This window comes from Mixophyes fleayi, chromosome 9 (genome assembly GCF_038048845.1).
Source record: "Mixophyes fleayi isolate aMixFle1 chromosome 9, aMixFle1.hap1, whole genome shotgun sequence".
Classification (NCBI taxonomy): domain Eukaryota; kingdom Metazoa; phylum Chordata; class Amphibia; order Anura; family Limnodynastidae; genus Mixophyes; species Mixophyes fleayi.
Window position 1 is genome coordinate 122,215,186 of NC_134410.1, and position 15,864 is coordinate 122,231,049.

At 44.4% G+C, this 15,864-nt stretch overlaps 1 protein-coding gene across 1 annotated transcript in view; it reads right to left on the reverse strand.

Annotated features, from left to right (window-relative positions):
* The window catches only part of PNPLA7 (patatin like domain 7, lysophospholipase), a 112,726-nt gene that overhangs the window by 47,950 nt on the left and 48,912 nt on the right, over positions 1-15,864 (reverse strand). Inside the window, exons 19-22 of the mRNA XM_075185421.1 lie at positions 15,570-15,693; positions 9,926-10,039; positions 8,317-8,392; positions 3,258-3,407 (exon numbers count right to left, since the gene is read on the reverse strand). Of these exons, the coding sequence (XP_075041522.1) occupies positions 3,258-3,407; positions 8,317-8,392; positions 9,926-10,039; positions 15,570-15,693 (464 nt within the window). The remainder of the gene's footprint in view (positions 1-3,257; positions 3,408-8,316; positions 8,393-9,925; positions 10,040-15,569; positions 15,694-15,864) is intronic.

The window sequence follows — 15,864 nt, forward strand, 5'->3', positions numbered from 1 at the left end:
ACGTCTCTTTATCTAATGATCTACCAGCTGTCTCTTCCTCTTACACCTCCCTACATGTTACTCAATCAGAGAGAAATCTTACATCTCACTCCAAAGCCAAGAAATGTTTGGACAGAAACTTCTCCTGTTCCCGCTGCCAAATCCAATCCTCGCCACTTGCCAACAACAATATATTCGGAGGCCGAACGCAGATGAGATTAAAGCACGAAAACAAACAGCGATTTGTGCCGGAAACCCCCCCCCCCCCCCCCGGAAAATAGGAGTCTTATCTGCTGTGTTCGTACTGGCTCGATGCAGCTCTGCCACGCAAATCTCTTCCCATTCACTTCTTATTGGGGTCAATCTGCACCCTGGCCAGAAAGGGTTTATAAATGTTCTGACAAATAGTCCACACAGCAAGCAAAGTTCATGTGATTTAACCCAGTGATTCAGATCAGCAGTGAGACATTGGGTGTTATAATAACACCGAATATTTAGCAGCATTACCAAATGCATTCCAATTCTAGGTCTGCCCATCCAGACTACTGTAGACCAACTACTATAAATGGCATCAAACTATTAATCAAAAGCAATAAAACATATCTATCGCTTGTCCTGATCTGGGTGGGATGGTCCTGATTTAAGGGGACTGTCCCGTCATCCCTACAGGACTGTCAGGAGATGTGTTCCTTTCATCGCCTCTAGAGGGTGCTGGCGAGCTTGGCAATGTAAGGGCTCTTTTAGGGGAGAGAAAAGGAAGGAGTTGGGTGTGGCCAAGCACTGTAGAAGACTTAGGCACGCCCCTGAGGGACAATTATGATGCAGGACCACACAAAGCGTGACATGACCATGCCTCCTCTTTGCGGTGGCATACACACACTGTCCCGGTTTACACCTTTACAATGTTAGGAGGTATTCTTAAGTCTTACATTTTATTATTACTACAAAACGGTCAACCCACTTGCTTAATTTTAGGAATAAGTGTTCTTGAGTGCCGGCGCCTCTGAGCCGCCATCTTTATTTTATTTGTATAACTTATGAATATGTATTAAGTCAGTAATGGATTATTATTATTAATTTTTATTTATTGGCCCCTCTCCTGAGCACAGTGTTTTAGAGACTGCTCAGAGACCTGATGAGGACAAAAATCCACATTCCAGGGCTTGGTTCCCAGGATCAAATCTAATCTCCAACGAGACTTCGGTTCCAGGAGGTTTGGTGCCAGATCCCGGGGATGTATCCCGGAATGCCGACAGCCGGGACACGCTGAGCTCTCCTGGAATGTCTCCTGAATGTCCGGGAGACTCCTGAAGTTCGGGGAGCTCTCCTGGAGTCCCAGCAGAGTAGGCTATCCGCCGGGATCCCGCCATCAAATCTCCTAGTCACGCCCCGCACACTTGTTATGCTTAGGTCCTCGCTCTGGGATTTTCCGGAGGAGACGTCAAAAAAAGTATCTATAAAGTATTCTCCGATTTTAAACTTAATACAATGATTCCTGAATCTATAGAATATACAGAGATACAATATGATTGCAATCAGTGGTCAAGGTGGAGATTTAGAAGTGGCGTTATAGAAAATGACAAGCAAATGGAATTTGACAGTTTTACAATACCCCCGTATGTACCCCTACTTCCACCACTGATTGCAATCATAGAAATTATACCTGCCCTAGCATTAAGGGGAATATCTGCATTCAGATGCTTTTAACGTTATTGGCTTTTAGACGTCTTACTAGCACTTATACCAAGTATGTTGCCTCATCTTTCTGGTTTCTCTCTGTGTTTTTCAGCAAAGGCTTCATATTGCCCAGGCAGAGTCGTTGTCTTCTACATGAAACTGACTTATACAGGGAGGCTCAGGAAGAAGCTGGAAGGAAAAGCAACGATGACGTGAGAAGAAGACGACCATAAATGAATGTTATCTGGGGTACGACCACTTTAAGTCGTGCAGAGAACAACTCCTGTAAGTGGAGTTATCCAGGGATCGTGTGTTACAAATAGTTCCGTACTCCTCTCCTCTGATTGGTCATGCCCGCTGGTTCTGTGCCCGGCTACACTACTCACTGTAACAAGATGCTCTTTTTCCCTTGGCACCTGGCTCTGCAGGATTTGGGCCAGACAGGAACATGTCGCTGAAATACTTCTCACTTCTCTGGATTAGTGCTCGGTAAATAAAGCCGCCTGCAACGGCGTCAACATCTTTCCGTTTGTTTTGCTCACAAAATACATTCTGAAAATCTACAGAACAAAAATAAATAAATCTATTTCCCTTGCTGACAAACAGGTGCCCAACACTGGATTGTGCACAGTCATTGTTTCTTTAGTGTTCGAATTGTCTCTAATTAATTCACGACCCCCCCCCCCCCCCATTGGCGTCACAGCAGGCAGCCTTGCAGCAATACTTTAGAAATCTCTGGCATTACATTGTAATGAGGCTGGGAAAGAGATGTAATGGTGAGGTGGAAGAATGCCAGAACATGGATAGTAAAGCAGATTCTGATGTTCAGATTGACTTTTGGCAACGCTAGTGTGCGTTAGTACTGTCAAGTGACACCATTGACTTTCATTTCAAAGATCCACTTTAGGTAATTGCGTTCAGCTCCGTGTAAAGAACAAATTACTGTAGGACAACATTTAAAATGCAACCAATCGGGTCTGACGTATTTACCCTACCAAGCAGCTACAGAACCCAGACACCAGTCACTTTGTATGGGTCCATTAAACAGGTTGGGTACGCTTTACCGATGTCCAGTACTCCGACATGGAGAAGGCCTACAAAAGATAATCCGAAATTATGAAAAACCAATTGGAAAAGTAACAGAGTTACCTTCAACCCAACGCTGGAGATCTCCAATGGGAGCACCATGCTGACAGCAAAAGATTCCGATTGGAGAAGTGTTCGGCACTGCAGGGTGACGTCATTGCGACGTCTGTCAATAGAAATTTAAAGAGGCAATGTCGGGTTAAGTGTTTAAACACTGAACCTTAGAGGTCCCCACATTGCCGTTTTAAATTTCAATTGACAGATGTCACGATGACGTCACCCTGCAGTGCCGAACACTTCTCCAATCGGAATCTTTTGCTGTCAGCATGGTGCTCCCATCGGAGATCACCAGCGTTGGGTTGAAGGTAACTCTGTTACTTTTCCAATTGGTTTTTCATAATGTTGGATATTCTTTGTAGGGCTTCTCCATGTCGGAATAGTGGTAATCCTAAAAACGAATACCACCGCCATTAAACAGGTCTGTTGAATAGATAAATGTAAGAGGAAGTACACACCTACTGCGCTGAGGGCGTGCTTCAGTTCCAGGGTGAAGGCGGTGAGGGGAACTTCCTCCGATACTGGCAGAATGGCTACCGTGGAAAGGTTATTGGCTGGGTTACCAGAATCCCACTTGCTGCCGGTGGTGTGAAGCCCCAGACCATGACCTGCGGACGAGAGAAATCCAAGACAGTCAAACGTGCCGATATCCTGTACATCAGCAATACGCTACAGAAACAGAATATAATATACAGTATAATTAGTGCGCATGACGACAGAGTGATACGAATACGGATCTCTTACAGGGTCAAGTGACATAAGACATCCGTTGTAAATCTCCTGACCGAAGTTAAAAGATTCAGATTTATTGTTAGTTTGTCCATTAAATATTGTTTTGTATGTTTAATGGAGCTTTGTTTTTATATAATACATTGAACACACATTTCTAATAGTAGAATGTTGACCTCTAGTCTTTTTTTTTTTTTTTTTCAAAACATTTTTATTGAAGATGTCCAGACATCAATCTGATCTCTAGTTTTAATATCACTGTTGGGAATGATTATGTTTTATTTTCTGTTAATCATCTGCTTATCTATTTGGATCTATAGAGCACTCTCTGGGTGTAATGGTTACTAGCGCCGTTATTCTGTTTTATTTCCGCCTGGCCTGTGTATGTAAATGTTCCAGTACTATGATGTTTGGCTTAAAGCTTGTCATCCTCCTCGCTGCAAGTTGTTCTGCTGTGTAATCAGCCAATTTGAGGGTCATAAACATTCAGTACAATGTCATTCAATATAACAAGCCAGAATCTGCTTCATCAAAAATACTAGTATTTCTACGTAGCTCCTCAGCCGTACATATGTATGTATCAACATTACCAATGTTTTTTTTTTTTTTTTATAGAAAGGAAATTGCTTTTGAGGTTTTATGTCCCTCTACCATCAGATGACCGGCTTTTGGTTTCATGGCGTTCACTCCTGAAACTTGTACTCAGTACGGTACTTTCTGGCTCCTTCCTGTGCTTTTCAGTCCTGTATTTATATCATCACATGCATGTCCCAGGTTTCTCTCTTATGCTAAACTATTTCCCTGGAGTGTAAAAAAACATACTGGAAAAACAGCTTTCCTAATGGCTCGGCTCAGGTAAAAGCCGGGTTAAGGGTTCCCTGGAGTGAATAGAGTTGAGGTGGCAGACTCCTTTCCTGAAGCCCAGTTCGGGTCTTCTGGCCTCCCAGCCAGCAGGCGGATTAGCAGCTGTACCTGCAAGGTCTATAAAAATGTTTGACAGCTTACGGTGTATGTCGGACTACCTGGGGAAAGAGGCAGGAAGTCTATGCAAAGAGAGAGACACCTGGTTTACTTGTAAGAGACAAACGTGCCTATAACTATTGTGTTTGTGGGTAGGACACTAGGCTCTCCACAAACAGAGTGGGGCTATTTTAAGTAACAGCCAGAAAAGCCAAGATTTATGTTGTTATTTTACTATTTTCTTTGGCTAATAAAACTAGCGGTGGCTGGATGATCTGGACTTTTGTGTGGTTTACGGCCTGCTGCGCTAAAGTGCCCCAGGAGACGACGTCCGCTACCTGTTCCCGTGACAGTATATGGATACAATTTAATCTACGGGTGCAGACAAAAAAACCTCTGTACAATAAAGCAACAAGATTGTAATGATATTTAGTGAACACGAGTGTTCTGATGAGGCTAATAAAGTTATCAGCTGATGGGATGGAGATCAGAGCCAGCGGTTCCATTATATGAGCAATGAATCTGGATTTGTAAAGCAGAGCATAACGAAGACTGAATCTTTTACACAATGCTCTGGTTATGCAACGTGTTTATTGTTGAAAGCAGCAAGTCTTCCATCATGAAAAGCCTCTGACACAGTCGGGATCCGTCCTGTGCTGGGACACTCGCCCTTTGTACCTCTCCGCTGCTCCCAAGCACCTGCTGGGAATTCTCTCAATAACCAGCGCGAGAAAAAAGACAATTCAGACTGGCCACAGTCATGTAACATAGAACCAGTCCCCGCTACAGACAAGAATCTAAGCGACCATTGGAGAGAGAAAGAATTGCTGGATCATGATACTCAATCTGAGCCGGGCTGATTATTTCAATGGTGCAAATCACACACAGGGGATATATTTATCCTAATTAATGAGACGAGAATATAGGGGATGATTAGACACAGTTTAGCATAAGAGCCATACGGAATTATGTGACCGCTAGCTGCGAAATAACGGAGCTAGCAAAACTGGTCGTTAGCCGGGTCAGGTCAGCGTTAGAAAGACGGACGACTTGTAAAACACAGTAATAAGTAAATAATGTTATTTCTACATGCACAGAGCAGCTGGGTTAATATTATATAACATTATTTACATATGACTGATTTACAGGTCGTACATCTTTATAATGCCAACCTGACCCTGCTAACAACCCGTTGTGCTAGATCTGTTATTTCCAACCTAGCGGTCACATAATTACATGCATGCGCACTGAATCATGCCAACCGTGTTAGTATGTTATATTTGCATTTCATTCAAACACTGAAGAGATTCAGTAACAGTCCGATAGGAGCAGGGAGGGACAATCTTCTTGTGGCACTGAAGATTTGAGGGGATAGGATCTACATGCACTCAATCACATAACGGCTGCAGGCCTAGGCTCAGATAAATCGCTCGATTCATTCAAGAGCACTCAACTCAACAGGCCAGGCAATAATGCTAAGATTGTGTTATTGTAAAGCAAGCGTTTCCGCAATTATACTGTCATTTTCTTTTAAACATTATCAAAATTTCCGCTACAAAACCCATGTTCCTTCAATCTCTGGAAACAGTAGCGCAGAAGAGAAATACATTTTTATATTTGCCGTACATCCTCATTGTCCCTAGGAAGGAATGGAACAGGCCAACGGTAAATACGGTTTCTGTAACGGTCAGAGTTGAAAATTGCTCCAGCTGTTGCAGAACTACAAGCCCCAGCATGCTCTGGGTGGCCACCTCAATAATGTGTTCTAAAACAATAAAATATTTATACTCCCTACTACAGAAACAGATGCGGATAACAGTTTTGAAAGATCACAGGGTAACAAAAGCGTTTGTTCTTTTTCTTTATGCCAAGTGCGTCACTGGGGGTCTTGGTAATGACAACGCAGCATTCCTGCCAAGCGCCGAATCCTTATTAATTCATTCATACACAGACAACGCAGCCCTGAATGCAGTGGAGTGTATGATCAGCACGGTGACTGCAATCATCAGCCGGGCAACCAAGGACTAATGATGAACTAAACCATAGATTTCGGTGTGCAGGTAAGTGCTGTGTGTCTCCATTAGGCCGCAGACGGCTTGTGAGTCACTATAGAGTAACCTAAGAGACGCTCGGGCAGCAGGTGATGTGGAAATTCTTCAGCAGCCTGAAAAAATAGCCCAGTAGTTTCACCCTTTTATAACAGGACTGTGGTCACAGAGGTCAGGAGACAGTCACGCTCTCATTTATATATTATAGAACAGTTAATACCCATAATGCCTTGTAAACGTCTACGTACACGATAGAATTCTCTGTTGGAGCCACGGTGGGTCTAGACCCGGGGTGATCCATAGTACCCACAAAAGCCCCCAATGGCAGATACCCACGTCTTAATTCTGCTCTAACCTTTATATTTAATGTTATGCATCATGGAAAATGATCCAAAAAATGACAGTAACTGGAGAGGAACATAACAATGACCATCTGAACCCTTGCTTTATATTCACTAGTGTACTGTATATAGCACTAACCTATTCTGAAGGTCCTGCCGTCTTTGGTGGGCCGGCTGTAAGAGAGTCCTCCGTCTACGGCCAACCCCCTCAACCACGTACCAAACCCGACTTTGCCAGGTCTGAACCCGAGGAATGTGAACAGATTTTCTCGCTATTCTGTTCAAATCCGATGATGTTGGCACAACAGCGTGGGGGAGGGGAGCAGTCGTAGTAAAAAGTACGAATTTTGAACATTTAACCCCTTAATCTCACCCTAATCCCCCCAAAACAAAAACCCAATGTAAAACTTTTCTTCTTTACAATCACACGCAGTTATAACGGTCAGTGCCGACCGCAGTAGCAATTCCCCCGAACGTCAAGCAAGCAACGAATTACAATACATAGCGGCACACATTGGGATGAAGGCCGCACTGTACAGCCTTGTTGTTACATCCCATTATAACTCGTAATACGACCTAGATCAGGCCTGTCCAACCTGCGGCCCTCCAGATGTTGTGAAACTACAAGCCCCAGCATGCTTTGCCGGTACACAAGCAGTTGATAGCTGGAAGGGCATGCTGGGACTTGTAGTTTCACAACATCTGGAGGGCCGCAGGTTGGACAGGCCTGACCTAGATCAAACTGTAAAGTGTATTTATACAGAGTCGTGCACTGGTATCTGTGCAAAAAGTGTTAGTGGCCCGTAGCAATGAGACGTTCACTTTCGCTGCCTAATCCAGTGATGGCCAACTGCTGGCCCTAGGGCCACACGCGGCCCTCTCAGACTTCACTTGCGGCCCCCAGCTCCTTCCCGAATCATTGCCAGCTGACACAGCTTGTAACACTTGTTTAAATTGCCAGCTGATTTGTTGTTACAGATTGGTGTTTCTTAAAATGTATTATGGACAAGATAATATACAGAAATAAATGAATCTGTAGCCTGGTTATAGGTTCTCTGTAGGAAACTTATATACTCACTTATAAACATAGAAGCCGCCTTTTTGTGAGATAAAAACAAAACTCAGCGTATCAATTCACTAGGAACGAGTGACATCACTGAGGCACGAGGCACTGTTTATTCAAACATCTCCAGATTTATTCTGGCATGTTACATGGTACAGACTACACTGGGTTAGATTACATACAGACATCTATTACTATGGCATCTGAATGCAAAGGGTTCTGGGTCGTTACAGCCTTTGCCCATCCCATGTGCCAGACGGGCTGAACTCTCCGCAAGTGCCGGTAACGAGGGAGGATTGGTGGCAAGTTGGCACGAATACGAGTCAGCAGTTTGCTGATTAACGAGCTCAGAGGCAGCCGGGGTCTGTTTTCTCACCTGTAAGGGGCCCGTTGACCTGCTGCAAGCTGCCAAGAATCTTCTCTCCGAGTAAATGGATCAATCTGGTCACCACCTGCAGGGAAAGAATCTGTGAATTAATTTCTGCCAGGCTTTGCCAACTCCTCTCTGTGCTCATCCATCACATGATAATAGCGATGGAATCCTGGCGTAGAACTGAGAAGTATTGATTTACTGTGCATTTGGGTAATTGGGTTTCATGTGAATGATCTCCATTACCGCTACTACATGTCCCATGACAAGGGTCCTGTAAAAGTCATATTAACCCGTAAATAACCAGAGAATCCTACCTTAGATCTGTAAAAGGAAAAGTATTCCCAGGATTAAAATATTTGAACCTCTTGTAAAATGAAGATACAAGGCTTTCTGAACGATGCTGCCGAGTTTTGAGTGCATTTGCTTAATATGATTACGGCATAACAAATCCCGGGCTCTTGGTCGCCAAGGCAACGAGTAAGCGGTGCCTGAAATGTCAAGGTGCGCCGAAATAGACTCACCGCGGATATAAGTGCAGCCATGCCCGTTAGTGGTATAGCAAGGCAACACAAACATATTGTGCTTAATCCCCCCCTCCGCTCCCTAATGAATGCCAGCTGCCCCTTTATGGCTTTTAACTGGATTGGTCTTTGCCCCAAGCATCCCCCCCCCCCCCCTCCCCCTGACCCACCCTCCAGGATGTACTTCCACAAGGCAGAATGAGTGTGAAGGGGGTGCATAAGTGTGCAAGACCTAGAATACATAACTGTGTGTACATGGTCTAGTGCACAATGGTGCACACGCAGGGTCCAGAACACACAGAATGTAGCGAATCCTGTGCATATGTGTGATCAGTGCACACATGCCCAGCCCGTCCAATCCACTTGTTGGTGGGCGTGCATTCATAGCCCGTCCCGTCCGTTCCCGGCCAGACGCGCATAGCCCATCCCATCCGCAGAAGCGCTCGTGTCATATTTCTCTGCAAGGCGCACAACCTATCCCGTTTTGTGTGCACAATTGTGTCCGTCTATTTTCCCTACGTGTGCACCTGCCGGTCCTGTTTCTACATGTGAATCTGCCCCCAGGAGAGAAATGGTTAACAACACAGATGCAATTCACAAGCCTTTCCTGGACAATGAATGCATTTCACAGCTTTTGTTGCAAGTTATAAGACGGGACTGTGAGCAAATGACACGACGAGCCTGGCGTCCTCACCCACAGAACAGATGTGAGACAGGAGTGTTGATGCGAGATGTCTGGTTGCCGGCGGTAACGACAGCAGAAATACCACCATTACCTACGGCTGCACGAAGCCATAAACACTCCACTATCGAACAGTAATAGTAAGATCATGAGCTTACAATCTATCAATAACCTACAGACGCTGGGTGATCTAGTAAGCATTGTTGCACAGGAAAGAATTATTTTCATTTAGTCTGTTTTACATTGTCCTACATTACTGGGATAAATGTGCAGAAGAGAGATCACGGATCTGCATGGAGACCAGGGAAACACAATAGACCGAGCTACAGGTTACACGGTTATTACAGCCAATGCTCTCATCAAACCTTAATACACTTCTCCACCCAGTTACATGGAACATCTCTCTCACCTGCGGAAACTTGCGTTTGATGGACGTCAGCGCCCCCTCTGGTAGTTTAGCCAGTTCAGAGTCTCGTACAGCATGAACCGTTGTAGCTCTGGGCTGGTGGGTTAAGGCCTCCACCTACAGAGAAGAGACACAGAGAGGCCAATGTGCTGCAGGATAGGATATTAATGTAATAATGGCATTAAAGGATCAGTGTGGTCACTGATTTTTTATCATAGAACAAATCACACAAATCAGACTCTGTTATAAACACTTGGGGATAAATTTATCAAGCTGGCTGGTTGAAAAAGTGGAGATGTCGCCTATAGCAACCAATCAGATTCTAGTCATCATTTATTTAGTACATTCTACAAAATGGACAGCTAGAATCTGATTGGTTGCTATAGGCGACATCTCCACTTTTTCAAAACTGCAGCTGGATACATTTCCCCCTTATGCTCAGCACACGATCATACGTGTGTTCGCTATAGAACTCTCAGTTCCAGTAATTTATGTGTTAATGACAGAATCTGCCTCCAGCAGCTGACTTGTCCTACTGGGACCATGCTCTTTGCCAGAGACGTCACCATTCTGCCACGTGCCACCCCAGCCTCTAGACTGCAAGCTTTAACACTGTGTATATTGCAGATTTAAACAGAGCTTGGAAAAGGCAGATATGATTCTCTATTTTGTGCAAAAGACAAATGTCTCAGTAATACTGTTGTAGCTGCAGCTGGTACCTCTGTAGATCTCCGTTAGAGTCTAAACCATTTATCAGCCGTGGAACGCACACAAGGCACTTTACCGTGAATACGTCCAGAATAATAGAATAGGTTTGTCGGGTCTCTGTGGGAATGTGTGTAATCTGTCACACTTCCAGGGTGGTGGGTTTGTTATGTGTAATATAAATCGTTCGCAATTCCACTGGGTGCAAACATGTTGCTATATAACCATTCTCTGTGTAGTACTCACAGGAGAGATGGAAGCTGGCGCATTTTCTACAGATTCGGCTTTGTTTAGTGGCAAAGCAACCAAAAAAATAAAGGAGCAAATTTGTACCTTGGCAAAACTATGTTGCAGACAGATTTAGAGTTAGCAGGGAGGGGGGGGGGGGGCTCTAGCTCAACTCTAAATTGCAGTGTAACAATAAAGCCACCCAGTATATATGCTACATGCAAAAGCAGCCAGTATTTTTCCTATATGCAATAACATACATACGTTTGTACCCCCTGTATTGTAACATGGTTTAACCCTGGAGCAAATCTGAGCCTGCACATGATTTATTGAGAACAAATACACTACGAAGGTGCCGTATGGAGACAGTTCTTCACTACAGAACGGATCCCCCAAACAATTGGGCAAACCAGTAAGGATGCTGACAAACAGAAAATCTCAGCCTGACCTGCTGAGAAGAGCGCTAGCAGCTGGGCCCCAAGCCATATACCCACGCTGCAGGCAGGTGCCCGCCGTAAATGTCTGGTTTTGGGATATTCAAACTGCACATTTTAAAAGAGAGAATTTAAAAAGGAAAGTCGGGAGGAGACCGTGATGAACAAAACCCAGAAGGGAGAGATCCTAAACAGTTAAATAGAAAAAAATGATAGGACTCAAAAAGGACAAATGTTTTACACCAGGTGCCGTCTCTGGTGCTAAGAGCCAGGTTCTATTTTCACTTGCTCAGAAGACAGAAAAACTAAGATTAGCCAAGGAGACGGCCAGACAGACACAAAGGAGAGAAGTGGGAGGGGGAAATCTATATTAATACTAAATAAATAGATATTTTCTAATATAGGAGACTGTGGTTGCCAGGCTGCCTTGGTGACGTACATGGACGACTGGCGACGTCACGCCTGACCTCCGGCACTTTGCTCCTTGGAAACACTAAAATCCGCATGTGGTGCCTAAAATCCCCGTCTTTGGTTTCTGACAGCAACGCCAATTAGTGAAGATTATAGGTAAAAATGGAAAATCAGCTCACCTAGCAACTACAAGACACGCTGAGCCTGGCGGGGCTAGTGCGTCATGCTCTATTTTGGTTCAGAAGATGGAGAAAGCAGCAGATAACAGGGTCAGCGCTATATACAGACACGCAGTACAGTCCCACGGGAGAGCCAGTCTGATATACAGGGCTCTGCACACCTTGTTGTCCTGACAATGTCATTACAATTCTCTAGCACTGGCAGCTGCAGGACAGAGATCGGAGAGATGGAACTTTATGTATCCACAAAACAAACAGGATATCACAGCTCATGTGTGAGACACTGGGGCTCAAAGTAACGGGAAATAGAAATGATTTCCTCACCCATAACATACAGTGCCAGGGGAATGTGTTTTCTTATACTACTACAATTCCTGCTGAGTCTGCCTGCTCTAGTTGAGAACATTGAAGTACAATATCCACACTTTGTTGCCTAGATAGGGAAATCATCCACTTCATATGCTCAGTCTCTTCTATATCCTGAAGCCCGATCATAGAGCAAGATCATTTATCATTCTAGTGCAATTTAATACTGCTCTTTAAATGGAGTTGTCTAATTCCATATAAGTATTTAGCCAGATGCCCCCGATTTATCCTTAGGTGGGAGTTCCAATACCTGCGTTAGGCAGGACTTGAGCTGCACAGACAGATTGTAGAAAAGAGCTCAGTCAGCGGCAGGAAAGTCAGACTCGTATTGTATCTGTGTCCTGTACACAGCAGAGGATTGGATAGAAACCGCAGTCAATCCAGTCAGGTGCCTGTTACATTGCACCCCCCTATCCCAGCATTATAGGCTTGATCTGAAGAGTCTGACACCTCTCCCTACTGTAAGAGGATGTGGACCAATAGAGGGGTAATCACTCTGTTTGGGATTATATCCTCAAAGTTATCTGTGCTGAACTGTGCCTAGCACAAGGGACCCCCAAGATCCCATAAGCAGGGTTCTCCATAATGCTGCACACAGCACACGTGTTATAATGTAGTACATGTAATCTGCTATCTCCAGGGACAGAAGACGCACTGGACAGGGGAATAAGCTGTACAAGGTTAACGGGACATAGGATTCAATAGTTGGGATGATTATATGCTGGTCATTCATCATCATCTATTTATATAGCACCACTAGTATGGCAGCGCTGTACAGAGAACACACTCACATCAGTCCCTGCCCCATAGGAGCTTACAGTCTAAATTCCCTAACATACATACACAGACCCAGATAGACAGACTAGGGTCAATTTGATAGCAGCCAATTAAACTACCAGTATGTTTTTGGATTGTGGGAACAAACCCACGCAAACACGGAGAGAACATGCAAACTCCACACAGCTAGGGTCATGGTCAGGAGTTGAACTCATGACCCCAGTGCTGTGAGGCAGAAGTGCTAACCACTGAGCCACCGTGCTTCTAAGAGATAGCGCTATGTTACCTGCATCACCATAACCCTAACTACTGCTGCTCTACAACGGATGGCACCTAACTTTTGCAGAAAGTTGTCCAGGCCCAGTATAAGACGTGGAAGCCACAGCTCAACGAGCCGGAGCCCCCACCTGCCTCCATGCCTATACAGATGACAACCGCACAATTTAAATAAAGCCAAAGATAAAATTGGAAACTGCTGATTCCAGGTAAAACAGCTTGGTGATAAATCAGAAGCGTAACATGCGACTTGGATGGCAAGATGTCCTCTATTCCTCCTGGCACGTAGACATTACTACAGCTGGGAGATTTACGAGCTGTGCAATTAAGTGGAGCGGAATTTTAATGCGCGCTGGAAGGACGGCATCTCCTGGATGGTGCCATTAAATGGATCGTTATGTGCAGCAGTGTCACTTAGACCGTGGTGCTCAGAGTGTAATTAAAAGTTACTATACTTTCCTAGAGACTAGGATCAAAAAGGACATACACTGAGATATTAAACATACAAGAGAGAAGTGGAAAGATGTTTCCCCAGAATGCCTTGTGTCAAACTAAATTCTTTTATGGAGAAGGCATTAGAGGCTCGAACCGCAATGTGAAAACATAAGTAAAATCCACAATTCAGCGACTAAACTACAGAAACTGTATTACCCACAATCCCTCAATCTCTGGAACATTTAAAGCAGGCCTGTCCAACCTGCGGCCCTCCAGATGCTGTGAAACTACAAGTCCCAGCATGCCCTTCCAGCTATCAACTGGTTGTCTACTGGCAAAGCATGCTGGGGCTTGTAGTTTTACAACATCTGGAGGGCCGCAGGTTGGACAGGCCTGATTTAAAGTCAACAAGATGCAGGTCGCTGAAGTTGGCTTTGCCCGGCGTTGCTGGTTACAGGACTGTTCTCGGGGGAACAGCAGCACTGCTGGGAGGAAGCACTATTGGATGGATGTGCATGGGTGAGTCACGCGTCCTTCGGAAAAACTCCAGGCGGTGAAGTGTACACGTTTCAGTGGGCTGCAATGGGGAAACAGTAGGGGTCCCGGGGAAGACAATAACGTAGTGAAGGATGGCTAGTTAAAGGTTTGATAGGTGGAGAAACGTATTGGGCAATTATCTCCGTTAGTGGAGATAAAGGGAGCGGAGAGCGCTCAGATGTACAGCGACTGATTGGCTGGATCTGCACAGCGCGGTGTGGCTGACTGTAGCGGCAGGATGTCCACTGTGCGTAGCGCTATTTAAATGGACTTATCCAAACGTCACTGACTAAAGCTTCTAAGGGGGGAAATGGAAATTTAGTTTTGCGTTGTTGGTATTGTTGTGTGTATTGAATATTTTATAATGTTATATCACCGTTTGTCCCACCTGCCTCTGATTAAAAAGCAAGATTGATTAACAACACAATAAAAGGTCAGTTTTATAGTAGATACATAATGTATTAGTTTAAGTATTTTTTCAGAATCCAAAGTAGGAATTTAACCTCTCCGAGTAGATTGTTCCATCCTTTTAAAAAGGAAAAGTGAAGATGTTGCCCATAGCAACCAATCCGATTCTAGCTGTCATTTACTAGAATGTTTTAGATAAATGATAGCTAGAATCTGATTGGTTGCGATGGGCAACATCTTCACTTTTCCTTTTTAAAAAGAATCGATCAATCAACCAGAGTCTATTAAAACCTCTATTCCATAGGACAGCATGGCAAACCTGGCTTTAGAGAAATATAAAAAGAATATTTTTACATTCTAAATCTAAATTTTTTAATAAAATATGGAATAACAATGTACAGCCTCTCCTTCAAAGACATTCAGATTCCTCCACTTTAATAGAATATCCCATTAAATGATCACATCAAAGGCTCCGAAATCACTGTTGCCGGAAATACACCATAAAATAATATTGTGCTGTAATAATGTTTCAGCGACTACACAGAAGTGTGAACCCCACGAGTAGAACGAGAGAGCGACTACATCTAGTGGAGTCCAGGGGCTAGATTTACTAAGCTGCGGGTTTGAAAAAGTGGAGATGTTGCCTATAGCAACCAATCAGATTCTAGCTTTCTTTTATTTAGTACCTTCTACAAAATGACAGCTAGAATCTGATTGGTTGCTATAGGCAACATCTCCACTTTTTCAAACCCGCAGCTTAGTAAATCTAGCCCCAGAAGTGAACACGATCTCATCCAGAACTGTCAAGTCCATCACATTTTAGGTGACCAAATAGTTGTAAAACCGTGGAACCAGGAGACCCCTTCTAGTGAGTAGAGGAACGGGTCTTACCACCCCAATGAGGTCTCCTCGGCCGTATTCACCCGTCAGCTGCTTCTTCCCATCATCCTTCCTGATGACAGAGCGGAGACGGCCATTAAGCACGATGTAGGTGCAGTCCGAATTGTCACCTTGCCTACAAAATAAAAGGAGGAGCAGGGTGAGACCTGTACAACAATACTCGGGTGCATCCACCGGTCACCATCCCATCACTGGGCTTCCAAATAACACATCACGTTTGTACCACTAGGCCAGGCCTGGAGAACCGGTGTATCTTCAGGTGTTGGGCAAACTACAAGCCCCAGCA